Source organism: Raphanus sativus, chromosome 4 (assembly GCF_000801105.2).
Source record: "Raphanus sativus cultivar WK10039 chromosome 4, ASM80110v3, whole genome shotgun sequence".
NCBI lineage: Eukaryota > Viridiplantae > Streptophyta > Magnoliopsida > Brassicales > Brassicaceae > Raphanus > Raphanus sativus.
In genome coordinates, this window is record NC_079514.1 from 13,853,650 (window position 1) to 13,878,786 (window position 25,137).

General features: G+C 35.7%; 3 protein-coding genes across 3 annotated transcripts; 1 reads left to right on the forward strand and 2 right to left on the reverse strand.

Annotated features, from left to right (window-relative positions):
• Positions 1 to 3,762: 3,762 nt before the first annotated feature.
• Positions 3,763 to 6,008, reverse strand: LOC108833428 (homocysteine S-methyltransferase 1). The gene is made up of 6 exons (XM_018606849.2): positions 5,693 to 6,008; positions 5,443 to 5,499; positions 4,750 to 4,955; positions 4,333 to 4,666; positions 4,180 to 4,251; positions 3,763 to 4,105 (listed from the first exon to the last, which is right to left on the reverse strand). The coding sequence occupies exons 1-6, from the start codon at positions 5,861 to 5,863 to the stop codon at positions 3,965 to 3,967; spliced, it is 981 nt and encodes a 326-aa protein (XP_018462351.1). The 5' UTR covers positions 5,864 to 6,008; the 3' UTR covers positions 3,763 to 3,964.
• Positions 6,009 to 11,665: 5,657 nt separating this feature from the next.
• LOC108833429 (ethylene-responsive transcription factor ERF119) lies at positions 11,666 to 13,401 on the reverse strand. Its single transcript, XM_018606850.2, has 2 exons — positions 13,180 to 13,401; positions 11,666 to 13,079 (listed from the first exon to the last, which is right to left on the reverse strand). The coding sequence occupies exon 2, from the start codon at positions 12,962 to 12,964 to the stop codon at positions 12,008 to 12,010; it is 957 nt and encodes a 318-aa protein (XP_018462352.1). The 5' UTR covers positions 12,965 to 13,079; positions 13,180 to 13,401; the 3' UTR covers positions 11,666 to 12,007.
• An 8,305-nt stretch (positions 13,402 to 21,706) lies between these two features.
• Positions 21,707 to 22,286, forward strand: LOC108851707 (protein NIM1-INTERACTING 2). The gene is given in 2 exon segments (XM_018625167.2): positions 21,707 to 21,996; positions 21,999 to 22,286. Coding segments are annotated over 2 exon segments (402 nt in total). The 5' UTR covers positions 21,707 to 21,821; the 3' UTR covers positions 22,226 to 22,286.
• Positions 22,287 to 25,137: the final 2,851 nt, after the last annotated feature.

Here is a 25,137-nt window from a genome sequence, read left to right on the forward strand (position 1 = left end):
AACGGATAACGAATCGAATCAAATTTCACGGATAAAATGCTCACCCCTAATATTCATGTATAGTCTAGACATCGTGTGGATAAAGTGATAACAGCCCTGCTTAAATTATCAACAATTAATCTAATCGGAGTGTTAAAGTTCACAAAATCTACTACTAATTAACGCAGGATAGTTAATTTTGTTTGATGGCTTGAACATTTTTATTTCTAGAAACTCTTCACACAAAAAGAAGCCGAATTACATAAAGAGTTTTGAGAAGTATTAGAAATATATGATTAACTCTAGAAACTTTCTACACACGATCAAACCAATTATGCTGTTTATCTATGAAAGATGTAATATTTATTCTTGAAAACTATAAATACATATGGTTCTGCCGAGTTCTATGCATACGTTTTCTTTGGGTAAGACTTGCAGTTTTCGAAATTCTTCCATTTTATTGCTACTCGACTGTAATAGTGTATTGTAGTCAATAAGAGGTCGAGTCATTTATAAATTAAAAATCGTGTTAAAATTTAAAATAAATTTAGGAAAAAGAGGTCTCGAATTTGGGTGTTTTATGAGAATCAGAGAAACCGATGTGTTGAGAAGCGCCACGTAATATGTGCGCGAAAGAGCTTTTAATGTCCTCTCTTTGTCCGGTTCTGTTTGGCTTTTAGAATCTCTTTGACTATTTATCTATTTAGAAGAGGTAATGGTCTTAAAATAACCAAATTACAACTGCTAATTTCTGAGTTATTATATTAATTTATGAGTACTTTCTTATTTTTGTTCCAAAAAGTGTACTTATCTATTTTCATGTTGGGAAATGTACGACTAAATTATTGGGAAAAAGTATAAGTACTACTCCCTCTGTTTCATAATAAGTGTTACTCTGAGCTCATTTTCTTGTTACACAAAGAGTGTCACTTTACAATTCCAATGTAAATTATACTAACTTTCAGCTGAAAATTAATTGCAAACTGCATTGATTTTATAAATAATTTTATTTATTTAAAATACTATTGGTCAAAGAGGTATAATTAATTACAACTTACATATATTTCAACAACTTTCTTAATCTGTGTGAAAAATATCACAACGACGCTCTTTAAGAAACGGAGGGAGTATAATGTCTGTAAATTTCTTAAAAATTCAGCTAAGTACATATTGGCTCTGATAGGTAACCATCGCTTAATCACGGAAAAATAGTTAAATAGTGGAAAAAATTAATTAAGCTTCAAAAAAAAAAAATTTTGCAGAATGATGGAATAAATTAATTGATTATTTTATTCTCGACAAGTTTGATTTCTACAATTTGTACGCATACTAGATGAACTAGCACATGCAGTTCAATCTCTTGTTCTATTCTTTTTAATTGAATTACGTTCAGTTTGATCTTCAAAAGAGGTACATAGACAGCTTTTCATAAAGTTCAGTTCAAAATCAACAAAAAAATCGAGATGTGATTCAATTAGGTTTAAGGTTTTAGGTGACTAGAACTAGGGAACTCGCCGACAGCTCTTGCGACCGAAGCTTTTATAACTTTTTTGTAATGATCGCAATGCTCTTACGTGGATTCGGTATAAAGATCTACTTTTTCTAAACTCGTCTTATCGTTTTATATATTTCCGCATTTATTTGGTTACTTGTCGTTTACCCTCGCAGAAAATCCAGACCTAAGATAATTCGTAGATTTTCTCTGTTTTCAAAAATTGACATTGTAAATTTAGGTTCTCACACCAAGACCGTTTCTTCAACTAAAATTTGCGACAGATGTAGGGCCGCAATAAAAAACATAACATTACGTCTGATTTACGAAGAATACGATGAAAACATCGGATCATGCTAATCGTAACAGTTATGACGAATTTCCGATGATTTATCAGTTACGACGAGCTACCAACGACGAATATTTTTTCGTTGTTAATTCATTGTAATTGGTAAGTAACGAATAATTAACAACCACATGTAACAACGAATTAACGACCAAACCCGTAGTCGATATGGACATGTTTTCTTGTAGTGTAGTAGTTGATTATTTTTAAACAAAATTCAGTTTTATTTAATTATTTATTTAGGATTTTTTCGAAAACTAAAACTGATATATAAATATATATATATAATATATATATATATATATATATATATATATATATATACCTACCTTTTGTAGAAGTAGCAATAGTTTACCATCAAACAAAAAAATCATATATAATTTTCCAATATATTGTCATATCCATACTTTCTCAAAATGTTTAAGAATTTTTTTAATCTAAATTAGAAGTTTTACTGATTTTAGCAGAATTAATATTTAAGATACAAAAATCCACAGTCTTGTATGATTTGGGGAAAATAATAAATGTTAAAAAAGTTACTAAAAATAATCATTATTTACATTATTTAAAGTATCTTACACTTAGAAGAAAATGAATAACATATTCTGTTATTATGTGAACATTTACTAAATTTTATTAATTACTCTATTATACCTGTGAAAGAATAATAGTAATAAGTAGATGATGTCTTAGAAATACTCAAGACTTGAGAGTAAGTCCAATATTAGCTGAGCATTACTAGTCATGTGCATATACATCCCTCTCCGTGAACTCCAGTTTTTAACGAGAACATTTGGAAGCTCCGAAGAGCACCAAATGTACGACATTTATTGTGGTTTATACTCTTGAATGCAATTGCGTCGTCAGGCATGATTCTGAGATCTCAAGGTAGTATTAATGATTGACAATGTTAAAGATGTTGCATAAAAGAAAAACACTATTTCACTTATTCTTTACATGTGACTATGCAAAAAAAAAACATTTTGGGTAGCTCAAAAAAAAAACATTCATGACGAAAAAAAAAGATAAGAGAATGGTGGACTGTAATAACAACAAGAAGTTATCTCCTTCGATGAGACAGCAACCAATATGGACCATATAGAGGATCTGAAATAATCGAATCTTTTAGTATACCAAAAACATTACAGAGGCTGACGTAGACATGATGAACCAAACTGAATCAAATAATATAAACACCTAATGTTCTTGCATTTTTATATATTTTACCGGAAATATTTGAAAAACTGAAACCAAACCAAAAACCAAATATTATTTTTCTAATCATATATTAGACCATATGGAAGATTTGTAAGAATCGAAATCTTTGTCTACCAAAACAGTATAGAGGCTGAAGTAGACATGACGAACCAAACCAAACTGAATTACAAAGTACAAAGTACTGAATCAAATAATATCATTACCTAAATGTCCTTGTATTTTTTTGTACCCAGAATATTTGAACAAACTGAAACCAAACCAAAAAACAAATATCTTATTCGATGATTTGAGTATCTAACAGTATTAGTTATTACTGAAATAACAAAACATCCGAAAAATATAGGACTCTGGACGGACACATGGGCCATGCAACAAGTAGTATCGCCAAAGCTAATCAGTGAACAACATGTGTATTTTGCTCTCTACAACTGGGTATGTGAAATGTTAAAAATCGTTTCGTCCTACCAATTGTACAATAATACACAATTTAACCCATTACTAGTGTTAATCATTTAATGTTGGAATCTGACCAAGACACCAAGCAGTAGGAGCAGAACCAAGTGAAGAGGGAAGCTCTAATGATGGTGAAATAGTAAAACTTCATCCAATTCTAGAAAATGCAGACAAATGTGCTACTTGTCTTAACTCTACTGAAGTAAAAAGAACCAGAAGGGTACCAAATGGGGTGTGGAATAACCAGAGTAAGAGATTAAAATTGGGCTCGATGGAAAGGAAAAAAATTATCATATATGGGCACTCATACGAGAAAGCCCAAGGCCTAGTTTACGGATACATATCATGAAACAACAAAGGAAACTTGAGAGGCAAGAAAACAACACAGTCCATAAATAAAATAAAAGCCCTAAGAATGAGTCGTCAAACGAATTAAAAGAAGTGAAATCTTTCAATCTTTTCTTCCCTGAGGGAACTCATCTTCGTTTCAAATCTCTGGAGATAGCTCTGATGGTGGAAGGTGTAGTCCTGCAGCATCCTCCTATAAGTTTAGCTCCAAGCTCACGCCATTTCGGTGCAAACATCTCAAACTCAGCATCACCAAAGCATTGCGATGGCTGCCAAAGTCAACCAAAACTCATAAGACTGATGTGATCTTGAATACAAAAACAAGTGAGAAAGTGAACATTACCAGCCATTTTTTGGCTTTCCCGTCCCAAACCTCTCCACTATTTGGGTACACAACGATGGCCTTCTTGGTCAGCTGAAGATAGGAGATGACACAGATGGTAAGAACCAAGAAAATGACGGGGAAATCCTAAAGGAGTTTAAAAATTTGACTTGCCTTGGAGAATTTGAGAATCAGATCGTCCATGAACTGAGGAGGTGCACAGTTAATGCCGACAGCGCAAATGTTGTTGCTTTTGTTAAGGGTTTCAAGGCATTCCTCAAAGCTCTCACCTGAAGGAGCATTCTCACCATCTACAGATGTGAAGCAGATCCACGCTGGGATTTGCACATTCCCTTCCTCCAGCACCTCAACGCACGCCTGAGCCTCGAGTTTATTAGGTATGGTTTCGAAAGCGAGAAGATCTGGACTAGCTTCCACTAGGACTTGGATTCTCCTCCTGTGGAAGTCTTTTAGTTTGTCCAAGCTTACATCCTCACCATAGCTTCCACTGCAAGAAGAAAAAACGGTATCGAGTCTCTTTGCTATAACTTCTGATAAGCAATGTAATGTGATTGTGATTGTGAGTCGGACCTGTACTCAGAGCCATCAGCGAGATAAGCTCCATAGCTACCAATAGAAGCAGCTACAAGAGCTCGGTTATAGCTGTGTCCTGAGGTTTTGCTGACTTTGTCCCAGAATCTATCACGGGCTTCAACAGCTAGTTTCACGCTCTTTTGTAGCAAAGACTCGCTCTCTTCCATCGACAGTCCTCTTGAGAGAAAGCCAGGGATTGTAGCCTGAAGTAATACGGGTAAAATGAGTTATGAAGCATTTACAAACCAAAAAGAAAAAAAAAAGACAAAACTGAATCTGACAAATCAAATAAACAAAGACAAGTATCTTTCTGACCCTACAATCTAAAAACCCTTTTTGTGTTCCAGAAAGCAGATAAGGTATTAGTTTACATTAAACGTTGTAATTATCACCAGAAAATTACACAACGGAGATTAAAAAGATTAGATCTTTTAAAACATAAAAGAAAGAAATAAAAGGAAAAGACAAAACTGAATCTCAGAAATCAAGTGAACAAAGACAAGTATTTTTTCTTCCGACCCTACTACAATCTTAAACCCTTTTCAGTTCCAAAAGATTTTTTTTATGTTAAATAATCACCAGAAAAATTACAATATGTGGATTTCAAAAAAAAATATTAGATCTTTAAAAAAAGGGAAAAGAAAGAAATCAGATAGATTGTTACACAAGAAAGGTTTTTTATTATTTTACCTGATAAGATGAAGTAACCACAATGTCTGAACCAGCCTCCAAATACTCCATATGAACCTGCAAACAACAACCCTTATCCATTATCCTCCAAATCTTACAAAACTAAGTAAAAAAAAAACAGACAAAAGAGATCTGCTTTTTTTTACCAACAACCATTGTCAGAATCTAAACCTAAATTAAAACCAAGATTTTCGTATTTAGGGGAAAGAAATCTACAAACAGAAATGGATAGAAAATAAAATTTACAAACCCGCTTGATGAGTTCAGGATCTTTGATGAGAGATAGGGCACTCCACAGAGGGTCGTTAATGGCGGCGCCGTGAATCTCGAGCTGGGTTGCGAAACCGCCGTCGACCACCGCACAGCCGCCGCATTTCTCTATTAAATCTTCCAACAATGCAGATTTCTTCTCTAAACCCATGACTCGAAAGAAAACCCAATGTATCTCGCAAACCCTAAAAACGAGAAACTTTGAGATTTTCTTGTCTCGTGAAATCGGAGAATCAACGCCGCTTTTGTTGGTGAAGATTGTGTTTTTCTTCCTTACAATGGATGTTTCTTGTCTCCCTCTCGACACTTGTACTTATACACAATGGGCTTGGGCTGGGCCCACTTTGTAATAAAATAAACTAGACGCGTTTCTCTAACCTGTAAAATGTTATACTGATTCGACGAATTTCAAACTTTGCCGACGGAAAATTTTAATAAATGATCCGTTTTCCATTCCACCGTCAAACCATAATGAGATGGAACTTTATTTTTAATTTTCCAAAAGACATTAAACATGCATACATTACCTTAATTTTGATTAGTATACCTACTCTACTGAATAATAATCTAATAAGAGTATAATTAACACACTGAGAACATAGTTTTGTTTTTTTAGAAGTTTCAATTTTTCAGAATTATTTTCGCGTAAGCTTATTAATTAATTCATTTTGTAGTTTTTTTTTTGTCAACCAATTCATTTTGTAGTTATGAACGGAATAGTCGAATATATATGGTTAATTTGTAAAATACAGAATAAGTAGTGCAAGCGGATTTTTAACTTTATACTATAAGAGGCATTAATTACAAGTGTAATATTTAATTATCAAATTTTGATTGTCTTAAAAGACCTTCTAATCTATTGTTTCCTCTCTAAAACATAATTGCATTGAGCTGTTAAATTAGTCAGTATCCTTTCTAACTTTATAAAAGAAATTAAAAAACGAAGCACAACTGTAGTTAAGCGTGCCATTATTTACGGCTCACCCAAAACCTTGTCCATGTCATATGTTTCTTTGCCGTGAACGTGTCGCAGACGGCACAATTAATATTTTAGTTAGATAAATGTGTGTGACTAACATTTGTGTTTGAATTATACCTACCATTTAAGACCTGATAAAGAGCGACTAGAAAGAGTGAAAAGAAAAAAATTAAAAAAACCAACTTTTCTTTGAAAAAAAAAAGTTGGTGCGGAAATTTCTGAGGTTCGTTCGACCTTTTCTAATTTTTACGTTGGATTAGCAAATAAATTAAATCTATATGTACTTTTTTGGTAAAACAATATGTACTTGACCCAAAACATACTCCTTCCGTTTCATATTAAGTGTCGTTTTAAAGAATTTTTTTCGTTGCAAAATAAGTGTTGTTTTAAAGTTTCAATGCAAAATTTATTAACTTTATTCTCCATTCTATTTTTCTATTGGTTGAATTGTATCGGTAATGATGTTTTATATTGAAAATATGCAAAATTAAATGCTTTCTTAATCCGTGTGCACAAATCTAAAACAACATTTATAATGGAGGGAGTATAACATATGTTGCAAGAATCAAGATCTAGACAGAAAAAAAAAAATTTAGACGTGAATGCAGGCACGAAGAAGCACAATTATGCATATTTCATAATATCTAATTTAAATAAAACCATAACTCCATCCATAAAACATGTACATGTGCCGAAAAGGTTGGTGTTAGTTGTTTTCGAAGCTATAAACGAATGTGTCATGTGAAGGTATATCTTAAAGTCATAGCCAAAAAGTAAAGTTTATTCTTATATATGTATAAGAAAATGATATTATTTTATTTTCAAAATATAGTTCACCTTATAAAGATTCGTGACCTGATTACATTACAATATACTAATATAGTACTACTTTTATTTGGGAACTGGTTTCAAATCAATACTGGGAGTCAAAATTTCAATTAACCTTTTGATATATTGGACTTGATATGAACTTTGAATGTTGAAACTATAAGTCTCCAGCATGGTATTGTTTGGTGGGGTCAACGATGCACATTCTTGTATCTTGACTTTGAAGAAAAGCATATGTGGAACATGGCATGGCTTCACCGCTATTGTAACATCCTAAAATAATGTTTATATATTAACCATATTCTAAAATCATTTAGATTCTTTTCACAAATACTTATCAACGAGCGGGCCCTGACACATCTGTGTAATTTTGCTGTAAAATGTTGACACACTGGAGTCAATGAGCTTTTACGTTTGTTCAACCATTCTAAAACATGCAGCATTTTTAAAACGAACTTGCAGTGTATTTTATAAGATAACCATACCGTTTGAAAAACGGCGAGAAAAGGCTTGGTTGTTTGTTGTTGTCGTTGAGACTACAACAAATGCAATTAATTACAAAATGAATGAATCTACCGGTAAAACTAGTGATAGAAGAACTATAAAATTTATTGATAACTGCGACATTATGTGTTTACACCATTGATGACAAAGAAAATGAGTCTTTTAGACCATATATAAAAAGAAAAACACTTTGTAACGCTTTAATTTCATATGGTTATTATATTATACTCAATATTAAAACTCATGTTTCTAGGCATTTTCAGTAACTGTGCATGGAAATATATAATTTTCCTAGTCTAGTTTTAGGTAGTACTAAAGCAAATATTGGCAACCGGATAGTATTTCCTTCTAAATATGTTCTTTTCTTTTGTAGATATAACAATTTGTATAAACTATTTTACCAAAAACAATGGTATAAACTTTTCAACATTAATAACTGCAAAAATTCGTTTCCACAGACTTTTAACAACCGGCGGCGAGCCCTATACTATGTATGACTGTATGTTTTTCCTGTATGTTGCAAGTCCATACTATATTCGTGCAACTGTCTTTTGTTAAGTTCGCCAGTTTCAAGACGAACCAGCCCAAGAAGAATAATAATTTAACATTTGGGCTTTTGGTATTATAAGATGGGCTTGAGGTATCATATGAAGCCCTTGTGTCCGACTTCCTATTGGGGAACGAAGTATTTCATTCTTTTTTTTTGTTACAGAGAGTATGGTATTGTTTTGCCCAAAAAAAGAGTATGGTATTGGTAACGTTATCAATTTATCATTTTTCGACAACAATATCATTTTTATGTGGAATGAAGTGTTTCAAAAAAAAAGAATTTGTTAAAAAGTATGTTGAAGCTATTTTATCAGCCATATCTTACACCAAACATGTGGTGAGAGGATCCTACCAGTTCACCAATCTAAGTATAGGTGAACACATCGTCGATGTTCTTGGAGTTCCTATTAAATCAGGACGAAAGAACCCACAAACCACTTAACTATATAACCAGCATAAAAAATTTGACATTTAACTCTCAGGTAAAGAAAAATGATAAATTGATGATGTGTTACAAAATGCTTTATACGAAAATAAAATGCTTAGAAGTACCAAGTGATCTTATCTAGAATATAATTATATAGCTGGTTGATTGAAGAAAGCAAATACTACTAATTGTTATTTTATTTTTTTTGTAAAACCATTGTTTTTCATTCATAACTTAAACAGTTACATGGATTAAAACAACATCAAGACAGTGATGTGCAGTCTTTTTAGGAAAATTAAGAGCAAAGCAATATAAAGATAGAAACACAAACTTAGACAAGTTTGATAAGATGTCGAAGGTTACAAAGGTGCCACTCACGAGTAACCACATGAAGAAATTACTGCGTCCTTTGAATTTTTCAGACTTAAAAATAGTCACCATATGTCGTGACGTTGAATATTCCAAGACCTCGGGTCTCAGTGGAGCGAATCTCGTTGTATCATCCGGTCCCAAACGAGCCATCACACCGGATAACAAACCGTTAGGCAAAGGACGATACTCCTTGGTTTTGAAGCCAAGAGAGAGGTACTTCTCAGAGAGAAGAATTTTGGTGAAAAGATTCACTTCTATAAGGAGAAGAGATGGTGAAAATGATCTCTCATGGCCCCGGCATGAGGAAATTTGATTAGCCTTTTCTGTTAAGGCTATGGGACTGCAATCTTCAAGCTTTAAAAGACTCTGAACTACACTTTGAATTTGTCTAGTAGTTTTACTTGTCGGGTTTTCTGGTTGATGACGAAACTTGCTTGACCTTGGTGTCCTATCACCATCGACTGCATCAAAAACATACAACAATCCATCTATGCCCAGAACATAAGTTTTCTCTGATGAGATTTCCATCTTTGCATCTGTAGCAGCATTTGACTGAGAGCGCAAGACCAGAGAATATTGAAGAAGTAAACGCTGCTGGGAGTGGTTCACGGTGGTAAGAGCCACCTTAACAACGGCATTGAGGTATATGAGCTTGACAAGAGTTGACAAGGAAGCTGTACCTGAGGTCAAACAGAGGCTTCGGCCACCAACGTTACCGCGTCGGAGCCAAAGATTTTTGCTGAAACCACACATAAGTCACTGGTCAACTGAATCTGTCTAGCTGAGAAGGGGAGAGTAGTAGCCGGAAATTGCAAGTCTGCACAGTAGGAGCATCGAAATCAAATGGACCTGCGGGTCTATAACTTGTGGTGAACTCTTCATGAAGGTTTGTGTTGAGCACACAGAGCTGTCGAACTTACAGACCTGGCAGAGAGAGGGAACATCCTGTGTCTCTGGTGGAGCGTCCAGTGGGTCAGGAGGTTCTGGCGGTTGAGTAAGGCCGGGAAGCTCCGGCGAAAACAGATTTGGAGACTCCGGAACAAGCGACTTCGAGTTTGAACCCTTCACCTTCGGGCTTGAACCAGTGGTAGCAATATTGGAAGAAAGGTTTCTCACCGGAGCCATAGATCTTTCAGGAGCACAGCCGGACGAGAAGCGCAGTCTTCTAAGTTGTACAAAGTCTTCACCTTTTGGCAAGAGGATTTTTCGGGTAAATCTAGACGGAGTCCCGAGAGTGAGAAACATAGCTTCTCAGGAGAGAAAAACAACAGAGAAGATGAAACACCGGACGTCCATACTAGATCGGAGTTGAAGCTTTGTGTTGATGGCGGCCGCCTTGGAAATCGCGTCAGAGAGAAAAGTCTCTACTAATTGTTATTTAGTTTCAACTTTCAAGTGACTAACTTCCACACTTTGCAAAAAGTTTCTTTCAAATGATAATGACAACTAAACACAGCCACTTAAATGAAACCAAGTATACGTTGAGCATATCAGTTCTCAAATCTCCGATGGACAAACTGATTTTTATTGTTTTTTCTCTCAGTCCAACTAATCTTAGAAGACTGTTTTTCTATCTGCATCTTAAGAATTCGCTTCAAATTTTCGAAAGCAAAATAATAACAGTAATAATTATTATTATTATGTCCAGCAAAACGAATAATAGTGAAACTCCAAAAATTAGTCTAGATTTCGTTTCGGAATCTTTTCTTATAAAATAAAGTCCGAAATGTGTTTCAAAAAAAAAATGTCCAGTAAAACGAAACTATAAGCTCATTCTGAAGTTATGAGATCTCTTGAAACAGAATAGCTGAAAACAGTTCTTGTTATATCTTTATTTTTAAAATCTTTGTACTAAACTTGGAATTTGTTGAAATATATAGTTTTAGGAAGCCTTTTGAAAGACTTGTAATTTACGCAAAGGTTTTCTTCCATGAAACAAGATAATAATTATTAAAACAAAAATCTTTTGAAAATGATTTAAGAACCAACGCAATTAGAGCGGTGCGTATTGGTGTGCTACTGTGATAAATGATCATCAACCAACCACACTCATTAACTTTTCTTCATGTTAATGTATTGGACCACTCTTGTTCTTGTGTCGACTTGCCAATAAAACTCTACTCAAACCTAATTCAAAAGGCCTAAATCCTCGCACAAGGTTTATACATTTTCAATCCCAAGAAGGGATGCCTCACTGTTTCGAGTTGTATGTCAAAACTAACTCAGAGAACATACACTCTATGCTGAGCTTTTGATATATTGGTGATGAAGAATCAAAAGAGGAGAAGAAGATATACACAGAACAATAACACTTTGGTTTCACATACACATAACAACAACTCAATAGGCAAAACTTACAAAGATTGAAAGAGTTTACAAAATAGAACCCCTCTGAGATTACAATTTTGATCTCACCTCGCTCCATCTTTCTTCACAACATCAAAACTATTACGTTAACAAAACTTTGTAGTAACACCAACACACAAAACTTATGTCTCTTTAGGGTTTCTTGCTTTACCCCGACATTAACTGCCTCTGCGATACTGTAATAACTTTAGACAAAAACCGAACAAAAACAGAGCATTTTTTTTACCTTTGCTCCTATAGCTAATAATAACAACACCTATCTGCAAAACTTATGGGCACGCGATATTAAGAGGAGTGGTTGTACTTGTCGCAAGATGATCCACGAAAGCAAACTTGTCAATGGTGGTTCCAATGAGACCAAGATCGATCTCCACGTCTGAGAAATCATAGTCTGGAAGTTCGCTCGGACCGTCACATTCAAGACCAATGATGTTCATATCATCTATACCGCAGTAATCATCCAACAGTTGGTCGTCCTTCTCTTCAGTTAAGAGAAAATCAAGCTCACAAGCATTTGGGATCAACGACTCATCAATGAAGCAACCCATATCAGGAATCTGTAGATCCGCGAAGTTGAAACCAAAACCCGCCTTCTCGATGCTTGACACAGCTTCAACATTGGAGATAGAGGCAGAGAGCATAGAAACAGAGTCATTTGAAGCAGTTGAATCACAGGGAGCAGCAGCGGAAGTGGCAGCAGCAGCCAAAGCATCGAACTCGAGCTTCTTAGTAGCGTAAGCATCAGCTGCTTGTTCAAGTGTATCGTAAGTACCCAACCAAGTTCTCGTCTTGGTGATTGGATGTCTGATCTCAGCAGCCCATTTGCCCCATTTCCTCTGCCTTACACCAACAGGCTTCGTGACACTAGAACGTCCAACGACCTGAGACTGAGAGGCCTTTTTGGTGCTACAAGGTGAGAGTCTTGCTTTGCTGTTATTACTCTCCTGAACGTAAGAGCTTTCGGACTCTGCTTGAGCAGTGGGTTGAGAGAAAGGACGGTCGATCTCACAGACGTAACGTTTCCTTCTCCGGTTGGTTTCGACATCTTCTTCACCGGATGAGTAGTCAGTAGCGTAGGGATCGTTCACAACGAAACGGATCTTTCGCATAGTCTTCAAATCTTCGGATAAACCAGGGAGGCGGTTGAGCTGGAAAGTTTTCTTCTTGTTGGGTTTTCTGCTGGGCTTGGTGGCTTGAAGGGAAGACCTTTTCTTTGGTTCAGCCATTTTGTCGAACACTTGGTGTGCGAATTCTTAAACCAAACCTCTCTAAAAACCCCTTTGAAAACAATAGTCAGTGAACAAAAAGAGTTGACTTATACAAAAACCTCCAGAACAAGTCCTGTTTCAAATTCAAAACCAAAAAAAAAAAAGAATCCACTTCAGATTGGAACAGAGAGACAAGAAGAATAAAGTTGAAGACTTTAAGAAAACCCAGTTACCTTTTAGGCCTTAATCGCATGGAATCAACCAATGGACTCAGCTTTAATGAAATCCAGAAACACCTAAGAAGAAGAAGAGAGAAAGAGTGAAAGAGAGTTCAGAGGAAGCAAGTCTCTCTCTCTCTCGACTCTTTCGTTCTCTTTGCCTTCCGCAAAAGTGAAAAAGAGAGGTGAGATACTAGTAGATATAACCAAGAAGATTCAAAAGAAGAAGAAAGAAGATAAAGTAAGAATCATGTCGAATCAATCGTAAACAGATGATATTTCTATGGCCAAGATTTTTTCCTGCCTCTCTTTCTAACACAGTGACAAAAAAAACATATATATTTAATATTTTATGTCGGAAAATAAAAAGCTTAAAAAGAAACTCTTGAAATTGATAAATGTGAAATTCAAAAACTCGAGGAATTTAATAAAGAGCATTAATGAGATGTAAAAATTTAATAAAAAGCACAATTGAATTGAACAAACACAGATCTCAAAAACTTTTAATAAAGAGCATTAAAGTTAAAAAATGAGTTAGATGAAATTTTAATTCTTTTTGTTTTCTCTTTTTTTGAGATTTAATTCAACCACAGTGGTGTAATTGTAACTTTTGAAAATATTTAACAAAACTAGTGCCCTAAACAAAACATTCTATATGTGGAATTATCTTCTGGACAAATGGCAAAAATATGTATACGTTTGCGAAAATAGGAAAAAAAACATTTTTATACATGACCACTACTTGTCACTGCTACTGCACTGTGACTCTGTGAAGTAGACAAATACTATTAAGATTCAATAAAAAATATACAATATAGTTGGTAGTGAGTCTAGTGACTAGTAACCAATACTCGATTACATTAATAAATATGAAAACTCCTTTTTTTTATAATCTAGGGGTGTCCAACGGACCGAAGTCCAAACGACTAATCCAATTATTTACAATATATCGCATGACCACACAAACAGATAAATCTGAATTTGGTAGATTTCAAATCCGGATTATTTAGCAATTTTCTAATCCCGTCTTACTAGTCTAACACACTTGAGTGGTTGAAATATGAAAACTTGAGGGGTTGGATTAGAGGTTACTGTACTTTTTCAATGTTTTGATGGAGGCAGAGAAGACCAATATCGAACGTGGGATTGTCACACCCCCACAATTGCTAGTTGCTACCAACCCATGGATTTTTCATCACAATTCAAAAGTCTTCTTTCCCATTTTAGTGGACATGAATACAGCGAGGATATTTCACAACTCAAAACCGTTTTGAATTCGTCGGAGTCTTCATAAAGTCAATGATCGACGGAACGTAACTGTGGCTAGTTTTTTTTTCCTTGGAAAAATAACTGTGCTAGTGTTCACAGATGAACAAGTATTAGTTAATACTTACATAAAACAATTACTGATACAAAAATAAATTAACAACTAAAAAATCTTTGTGCGGTATATAAATACCATATATGAGCTGAGCAATTGGACGTAAATTATTCAAATTATGTATCCAATTTTGAGATAAAAGTCCTTCAAGTCTTTTGGGGGACGTTCAATAGTAAAAACTGAAATAGGTTAGTTATAGCGTAAGGACCGGTTCGGTCAAGATGGTCATGAGTCTGGTCCGTTTAAGCTTTCATTTAAAGCTTGAGCATGTCATCTGTTTTAGATTGCAGGCTTGCAGCAACAGTCGTGTTAACCTGAAATATATATATCAACTTCAGATTTTCTGATTATTTAAATTAAATCATAGACAAATGAAAAGAAATGTCGCCTTCTTTCGTTTTCATCAAGAAAAGGCTAAGCACTCGTGATTCCAGATTTGTTTGTTTACGTGTACACAGCTTTTTTATTATCGCTGGCAACTGCCATATTCGTCCAGACTTGCTTACACCCTTCTTATTTACAAAACTACCAATGTCAGAGCATTAGGAGAATAGGTTTATGCTCCGAATGTTTTAAACTGCCTCGGTCCGCAGTTAGCAGCAGTTAGCAGTAACAAAAATCTTTACATATATCATATATCTATACGGTTTTATAACTGTAAAAACCCGTACCCTAGTTAAACCGTTTGTCCAGCACCGCTCAAACCGCAGTTACCATTAGCAACCTTAATATAAACCAAAGTTTTCTTCTGCAATAACTAAAACCAAATTTAAGCAAGAAATGTGAAAAGTAGAAAAAAATTAGAAGTAAAAAGAAAAAGCAAACAGTAACGCATGCCTGAATGCATGTGACTTGCCTACCCTACGTGAAGAGTGAAGACAAGACAATGTTAAAGAAAGAAAGAAAAAGCATTCCTCTCCGCCAAATCTAATACACAATGGCCCATACTAGTCACTCCCTATCGACCAAACGTTTTTCTGCAAAGGCAGTAAATTAAATTCGGACAGGACTTCACCCCCTACGGTGAACCTTCAAATTCACCACCTCCCTAATAACCAATTAAAGTGTCAAGTAGACTAATGATAAAATAATTAAAAAAATAAATAATATCACATTTAATAATGCTAATGTCAATATTTAATCCCTAAATTCAAACTATATACCCTAAATCCAAATTCTAAACCCTAAATTTTAAACCCAAACTATATACCCTAAACTCAAACTCTATACCATAAACTTAAATCTTAAACCCCAAAACCCAAACCATAAATCATAAACCAAGAAATCTAAACTTTAAACCCAAAATTATACCCTAAACTCAAACCATAGACCCTAAACCCAAATCCTATACTCTAAAACCAAACCATAAACCCTAAACCCAAACCGTAGACCCTAAACCCAAACCCTAGACAGTAACCCAAACCATGAACTCTAAATCCAAAATTTAATTCTTAACCTTAAATTTCAAAAGAACAACATCAATATTAATCCAAATATTTAGGATATAGTGTATGGATTTTGTATTTACGTTTTGGGTTTAGAGTCTAGGATTTGGGTTTAGGGTATAGGTTTGGGTTTAGAATTCAGGTTTTTGGGTTTATGATTTATGGTTTGGGTTTAGGGTATATAATTTAGGTTTAGGGTATAGAGTTTGGGTTTATAATTTAGAATTTAGGGTTTAAAATTTGGATTTAGGAGTTTGAGTTTATGGATTAGATAGTGATATTAGCATTATTAAAATTGACACTATTTTTTTTTTTTAATTATTTTGATTTTTGAAAAAATTATTTAATATTTTTAATCATTAATCTAGTTGGCACTTTGATTGGTTATTAGAGAGGTGGTGAATTTGAAAGTTCACCATAGGGGGTGAACCCAAGTCTTGTCCATTAAATTCACCGAACTTTCCAACGATTGTTGGTTGTAGAAACACATAACAAAAAAAAAGTCTATACTCTATACACTTAGAAAAAATATAGGACATAATAAAATTATATTTATATTGTATCTAATAAATCTTGATGGTATTTCTGCCCTAATAATTCCAAAATTTATAATTATTTACAATTTCAATTGTATCTTCAACAGTATTTTTTTAAAAATGTTCATATATACTATTTCACCATACTTCATCAACGAAATGTTAAAGGTTTTAATTATCTCAGATAAGATAGTTATTCCATCAGAAAACAGCAGCATATTCCATAGTATAACCAAACCAATTTAAACCGAGATTGTCAATAAATAGTACCGGGAACAATGTATTTGGTTTATCCAGGGAGCATTCATACAAAACTTTCTAGAAAATAAGAAGAAGAAAACATACACTCATACAGGTGTCGGATTATCATTGTCACGTGGTGTCTGAATGTAGACATTTGAGCACGTGGACTATTAGTAATAAATATGTAGCTATCGACGACCATACATTTTTTTCCATGAACGACCCATAGCATAAAGCTATTAATATCATTAAAATGTGGAAAATACAGAACTAATAATGTAATAATTGGACACGTCAGAGAAAGTGGAGAGTTGAAAAAGAGTGTCGAGAGGCGGAGAGGAAGTCAAGTAGTGGACGGAAGCTTGGAATATGGGAAACAGCTTAGCCGCCTACGTGGACCCCACATTTTTGTCTTTATTTTATTCCTTTTTTTTGGTCGAATCTTTATTTTATTCCTACTCTTCATTTTCGAGTTCGCTTCGCTACAATCGACTTTTATTTATAGGATAATTAGTGTTTACAGATAATTGGTGTTTATACGGCCCAACAAAGACCCCAAGTCCAATATATTGTTAGCTAAATGTTTTAATTAGGCCCATTCTTACATATGTCCACATGTTTTAATTAGGCCCATTGTTACATATGTCCACACCATTCGAAGCATGCGAGAATGGAGTCTTTGTTTTACTTTTCTGTGATTTTTTTTTCAAAATAAGTTTCTCACGACCTAGTTTTAGTGTGCAAACACTTAATTTCACTAACTTAAAAGTTAAAACTTAGGGTTACATTGGTTCAAACAGTAACTCGAAAGCACCAGGTCTGCCCTAGACCAAGCCTAACGAAATATTCGCCTGAAGCTCCCAAATTTTTTTAAAAAATTTATATGGATATAGATCCCAAAAATTTTAGAATTCCAAATTTTTAAATTCTTTCTTTACTCGCCTACGGTCCCAAAATTTCAGGATCGACCTTATTAATAACGAAGTTGAAATGAAAGAATGGCGTCATACATATACCCGAATGCCTGTTAAATTCTATAACATCTATCTTATTAAAACAGAAACATTCTGTTGGACCTAACATTTATTTTGTAAGTTTTTAAATTAAATACACATTTATACTTTATAGTTAAACATACATTAAATCATTAATGTTAATTTCTTTATATTACTACCCATGTTTCCAAACAATATACTTATTTTTTTATACTATTATCAATGTTTCCAAACAATATATATTTTTATACTACTATCAATGTTTCCAGACAATACAATAATTAATCTTAGTTATTTTATATCTATAATTTTCTCTTTTAAATTTTGTAGAAACGTCATAATTTCATAAATTGCAAAATAATAAACTTTAAAATTTGGATTATAAGATTACATATCGGTCATCCATCACTTTAATCGGTTAGTCTCGAGGTTTAGTGATTTTTTTTAATATGAATATTTTAAAAACCAAAATTGAATTGTCAGATATCCGGATTAACGGATATAATCACAATCGGGTTGAATTTAAAAACATTGATTTAAATGCAAAAATATTTTAAATACACACTCTTTAAAAATTACCAAAATATTTGTTAGGTTATTTGTGAAATTTTTTATCGTAAAATATTTTGTGCTTTCAAAGCGCGGATCAAAATCTAGTTATGACTTAAGCTAGGTCTCTTCTCTTGTTTATATATTATAACTAAATTACTTTGAAGTCTTCGTGTAATTTACCCACCATCATGGACTGACAAGACCTGACAAAGTTTCCAAAGTTCTGTTTATTTTTTGCTACAATCACGGACTAATTACATTTGAAGTTATGATTAACATACTTTCGCAATTTTTCTGACAAGTAAATCGGTAACATGATTTCAAGAATGAGAACACTAATATCGACAAGTGCTTCTATTATTCAGAAAACCATTGCAATTGACGTGGTTTTTAATATAATAGTAGAGATTTTAAAATTACCAATAAATAATCGCAAGAGTACCTTTTAACGTTAACTATGATCACAATTCACAATGTCTTTTGGTCTTTTTCTTTCATTTCTTACTGGTAATGTTGTCTCAAAGCTCTTGGTCTTACTTATATAATAAAATTATAGATCTTCTGATCTTCTTTGATCAAAAAAAAAAAGATCTTCTGATCTTCTATGATTAAAGTAAAGCGATTCCAAATTTTCCACATGACAGCCCTCTATTCGAAAGTCCATTTGACACGTCATAAAGCTTATGCTTCAACGTCCCAGTGATGATGTCATCATCAATGTCCACCGTCCATTTGTTTTGGCGGTTGACGATATTGTAAGGGTTTTAACCTTGACTTTGTGCTTTGAACTTAGAATAAGAACGTAACCAAAACGTATTCTCTTTATTAGAATATGAAACCAATCTTGTCTCTTACAATAGAAAGTTTAGATTTAAATACAAAAGACTCGAATTCTTGAATTATATCTCTCTCTATTGCTCTCAACCGTATGAATAACTATGAGGCTCTCTCGTCCTTATATAGGACCCAAAGACCATCCTATTTCCTAATGTATTAAGACAGACTTTCCTAATTACTTTAGACTTCCTGTTTCTTTGACCGACACTAACGTACGAGAAAAAGAAATAACATAACCTCCTCTTTGTTGCAGGATATTGACGATTGGGCTGAGAGATTAATCAGTTGTGGCCCATTAGTTTTTACAAACTCCACCTTGGGCCCAAATGATTACTCCTTGTTTCTAATTTCTTCGTTATCACCAAAGACGTCTCGAGCTTGCTTTTCTTCATCCATGGACGATGACGCTTACGGTGATTCCCAACGGCGACTCCCAGCGGTGATGTCTCTAATCGAACAGATCCTTCGTCAAGGGTCATCGATCCACCACTGCATCTCGTCTCTGAAGAATTTGAAATCAGCTCCTCAATCCCGTGAATCTTCCACCGACGTCTCCATTGCGGTGTCTCTTACTCCAACCCTCGCTCACCATGAAAAGAGATCGCGACTCCCCCTTTCTTCTAGAGCTGTCGGAGACACAAACTTCACCAAAAAAAAAAATATTTTTTTTTTTTTCGGTAAGTGCTCCTTGATTCACTTTGAGCTTCTATCCCATCATTTCTCTGTCTTTATCTTGCTTTGCTAGTGTACTCCTTTCGGTAACTTCTCAATCTTTCTTGATTAATGTGCAGTTTCTCCGGCGAACCTTGTTGCCTTCCTCCGCTGTAGATAAAGACGACCACTGTCTTCCTTCAGCTAACTATAGCTGTTTAAGACACTTACCCTGTCGTTTAAATCCGATGATCGATTGAGCTTCCTTGAACACTTGAGGTACTCGTCTCCCTTCAGCTTGTTCTCCTTTGCTGTTTAAGACGTTCACTCATAAGTCTTATGTTACCTGTCAATAGTTATTCCCGTACTTGAGAGATTCTTGTTTCAGTTTATCTCAGCTTACTCCACCTTGAGCTGAGACCTCCTTGCCTCGCAACTTTCCTAGCAGGTAACTTCCTTGTAACCATTGAGCTTCCTTGTTATCGATAAGAAGTAATTTGTTTGCTCTAACCTTATTACTTCTTCTTGTGCGAGGTGTATCGATAACGAAGTTACCTGCCATGCCGTTTTCTTAGGCTATCTTGAGGAGTTCACAACAGAGATCAAACTTTTGCCCTGGTAAGGCCTTAGTTAGAAAGTCTGCTGGGTTCTTGCTAGTATGGATTTTAGATAGAGTAACACTGCCATCTTCGACTACATCTCTGATGAAATGATACTTAGTGTCAACATGCTTAGTTCGCTCGTGATGAACATGATTCTTTGCTAGGGCTATAGCACTTTGTGAATCGCAATTTATCTTGACACTCTCCTGATCAAAACCGAGTTCTTTGCATAGTCTTCTTAGCCATAAAGCTTCTTTCGCAGCCGCGGTTAGAGCCATGTACTCGGCTTCGGTTGTTGATAGAGCTACCACGTCTTGTAACCCTGATCTCCAGCTTACCGTATTTCCCCAAACTTGAAACACGTACCCTGTAACAGACCTTCTTCTGTCCAGGTCTGTTGCGTAATCAGAATCACAAAACCCCTCGATACTAAACTTCGATCTGATACCAATTGTTAGGCTTTTTCAAGCCCATGTCCAACTCTCTATTGTCCGATTAGTACGATATTGTCCACTTTGGGCCCGAAGGCAAAGCCCGCATGGATTTGTTTCTGGGACTCCTTCCCAAAAGGCCTCGTACTAATCAGAGTTGGACATCCCTTTATATACTAGACATTATTTGTCTAAACTTCCAATGTGGGACTTTGTTTGTATTCACAACAAACCTCCTCTCAAACCAAGTACCACATAAACACTTGATTTCCAACCTCCAGCGAAACCTGGCACACCTCTTATACCGCCGTAATCACCAACGGAACTCTTCACCTAACCCTTGTTACACCATTAGGATTTATCTACCTAACCTTACTGCACCATTAGGACATTCACCACCTAATCTTTACAGCACCGTTAGGAATATCCACCTAATCTTGTATCGTCGTTAGGGAGAGACTTTCGATATAAGTCTCCGGCACCACTTAATCACGAAGTCACCTTGAGGATTCTCCTCCCACAACCGAAGCTTACAGGATCTTTGACTGGCCTCTGCTACGCACCCCACCCTTCCCATCGAAGTGGAGGTTCTTCGAACTTAAAGGGTATTTTGGTCTTTTTGCAGATATTCGTCATCCCGGCTCTGATACCAATTGTTAGGCTTTTTCAAGCCCATGTCCAACTCTCTATTGTCCGATTAGTACGATATTGTCCACTTTGGGCCCGAAGGCAAAGCCCGCATGGATTTGTTTCTGGGACTCCTTCCCAAAAGGCCTCGTACTAATCAGAGTTGGACATCCCTTTATATACTAGACATTATTTGTCTAAACTTCCAATGTGGGACTTTGTTTGTATTCACAACAGATATCGACCACTCAAAGTCCACACCGACGTCCTATAAGACGAGTATCCTCATATCAACCAAAATAAAATATCAGCAAACTTTTTATTCTCCCAGCCAAGTTATAGTTTCTTGTAGCTAACATGAGGTTGGAGAAGAAAGAGGAGCGCCGTGAAGAAGATAACGGTGACGGGCACAAAGGCATGCCGTCAATGGAAGTTGTACGTACGGTGACGGAGGAAGAGGTGGATGAGTTTTTCAAGATATTACGGAGAGTTCACGTGGCATCTCGGACAGTTACGAGAGCCAACGGCGGTAAATTGAACGAGAGTTAACGACGTCTAAGAAGAGGAAACGGAGTCAGATGCTTGGATTGAGAAGCTCAGTAGATACTAACGGCGTTCGAGACGGAGAATTAGATGGAATAGATCGGGCCGGGTTACGAGACTCGGGTTTCGATCTTAACTGTAAACCGGAACCCGACGCAGTTAGTGTAGAAGCCGGAAAACCGAATCAAATAAACAATATAATAAAAGCGAGATGTTAAGGAATGAAACGATTGAATAGACGAAATGAAACCCGATAAGAAAACGTTGATGGAGTCGAGATATGATATCTCTTTCCTTAACTCTTTATATTCGCTCCGTAGTGAGACGGGACTGTACGAATATAGAGTCCCAGGATAAAACCATGGCGACGATTCACGCTTCACTCGTGAACGCCCTATCGAACTATAGAAGCTACGAAACACTCTCGAAACTAAAGACTTACGCTAGAGGATTTTTGTTGTGATGAAAAGTAAGTGAAAAATGAGAGAGGAGGAGACCACTATTTAAAGAGACGGAAGCGAGCCACTTTCCGCAACAGTCTCTGCACGTGGACGGAAATCTCGCGGAGATCGAGGGAAGTTGAGTTTCGAAAACTTATTCCCCAAGACTCGTTCTTCATGTTCTTATCTCATTTAAATATCTCGAGAGGATAAACTGCATGTCGTTTTTATTTTATAGACAAACTACTTGTCGTTTCAAAATAAAATGCATGTTGTTTTTTGAGAATTAAATGGGTCAAACGTTGGGCTTCACTTGGTCCAAAAAGAATATTCTTATCGGGCCGGAGGCCCTCCACCAAGACCCAAGACCCAAGACCCAAGACCCAAGACCCAAGACCCAAGACCCAAGACCCAAGACCCACGACCGACGACCGACGACCGACGACCGACGACCGACGACCGACGACCGACGACCGACGACCGCGACCGCGCCGGGCCGGACGGACGGCGGCGGCGGCGCGCGCGTGGGGAGCCTTCCTCTCTCTCCAAGCTGTTTAAACTCTTATGTCAAGAAGACATATTTATACAACTCAACATCTCCTCATTTGCCCGATGTGGGACTATCACATATACATAATTGACTTAAGGAATGGGCTTATAACACATCTAGCCCAAGCCAATTTTTATTCACATTACACATAAAGCCAATGGGCTTTATGGATCCAACAATCCCCCACATGAATAGAAATGACTCTAAACATATGCAGACTAAATGCAGACTCGATAGACTCTAGAAAAAATAAACTTACTGACTAGACTTAAACTAAAGACTAGACATACTGACTTATCGAGAGTGTTTGCGAAAAATTCACTGTGTTTGAGTAGGTGGCATTTTTAAGCCTTGAACCACTCATAGTTAATATCTGTCGGGTTTACTTTACCAGAAGGTGAACATGATGTCTTGAACCAACCGGTGTTTTATGTAGACCGAGACAACAGGCACAACGCAGCTTCATTTTCTCGTAGAACTTAGTTCTCTATTGTGTTCATTGTGGCCCTGAACTATTCCTGGTTTTCATGAGTGAACTTAGAGAATATAGCCTTGCATTCATTCTCCTAGAAACGGCCCCATTTCACACTCATTAGGTGATTGACCATGAAAAGTATTGAGTAATACTTCGCTTTAGAAGCTATGGAATCATTAAAAGCCTATGCTTATCCTTATCACATTCGTTAGCACTTATCATCTTTAGGAGCTAGGATGAGACTACTTTGTCTCAAAGTGCTTTGGTTAGATTCTGCTTGGTTTTGTTTTCCCTTTGAACCTACGTCTTGGGATCTCCAGTCATGATAGGTAGGGTTGCAGTCAAGCATCCTCATTAGTTATAGGCTTTAAACCCATTCCTTTTGATGATTTAGCAACAACATCTCGTGGCAAACCTTTAGTAAATGGATCCGCTAGGTTGTCAGCCGATTTGATGTAGTCTATTGTGATTACACCAGTTGAGATAAGTTGTCTAATGGTTTTATGTCGTCTTCTAATGTGACGAGATTTACCATTGTAGAGATTATTCTGAGCCCGAGCTATAGCTGATTGACTATCGCAATGTATTCTTATAGCTGGTACAGGTTTCTCCCACATAGGAACATCTTCCAAAAAATTTCTAAGCCATTCAGCTTCTTCTGCTGCTTTGTCTAATGCTATGAACTCAGATTCCATAGTTGACCTAGCTAGCACTGTTTGTTTGGTAGATTTCCAAGATATTGCCGCTCCTCCTAGTGTAAAAACATATCCACTTGTGGATTTTGAGTTTTTAGAATCTGATATCCAGTTAGCATCACTGTATCCTTCTAAAACTGCCGGTTCTTTACCATAGTGAAGCCCAAAATCTTTGGTGTAGCGCAAGTAATTGAGTACTCTCGTTATAGCTTTCCAGTGTGTATGACCTGGATTACTTGTATATCGACTAAGTACGTTTACTGCATGCGCTAGATCTGGTCTTGTACAATTGGTCAAGTACATGAGACTTCCGATCACACGTGCATACTCGTTTTGTGAAACTGCTTCACCTGAATTCTTTGTCAAGTGCATTTGGGGATCTAACGGAGTTTTTGCAGTACTATTAGAGTAGTTTTTAAATCTCTCTAATATTGTTTCAGCATAATGAGATTGAGTTAAAATAATTCCATTTGAATTTCTTATGATTTTAACCCCGAGAATAACATCTGCTAATCCCAAATCTTTCATCTCAAATTTTCCTTTGAGCATGTTTTTTGTTTGATTGATAATGTCTTTATTGCTTCCAATAATGAGCATATCATCTACATATAAACATAACAAAACATACGCATTTTTGGTAATTTTGTAGTATATGCATTTATCACATTCATTAATTTTGAAACCATTTGACATCATTGTGTTGTCAAATTTTTCGTGCCATTGTTTAGGAGCTTGTTTAAGCCCATAAAGTGACTTTACAAGTCGGCATACTTTGTCTTCCTGTCCAGGAATGACATGACCCTCAGGCTGTTTCATGTAAATTTCTTCTTCTAAATCACCATTTAGAAAAGCTGTTTTTACATCCATTTGATGGATTTCTAAGTCTCTTAAGGCTGCGATAGCTATCATCGACCTTATAGATGTTATTCTGGTTACTGGAGAATATGTATCAAAATAGTCAAAGCCTTCC

Bases quoted from the DNA above. Each gene is read 5' to 3' on its own strand.
- LOC108833429 (XM_018606850.2), bottom strand. From the start codon at position 12,964: ATGGCTGAACCAAAGAAAAGGTCTTCCCTTCAAGCCACCAAGCCCAGC.
- LOC108833428 (XM_018606849.2), bottom strand. From the start codon at position 5,863: ATGGGTTTAGAGAAGAAATCTGCATTGTTGGAAGATTTAATAGAGAAA. The intron at 5,500-5,692 runs GTTTGTAAATTT...TGTTGTTTGCAG, and splicing joins ATCCTGAACTCATCAAGCGG to GTTCATATGGAGTATTTGGA. The intron at 4,106-4,179 runs GTAATGTTCACT...TGACTTTGGCAG, and splicing joins GGAAAGCCAAAAAATGGCTG to CCATCGCAATGCTTTGGTGA.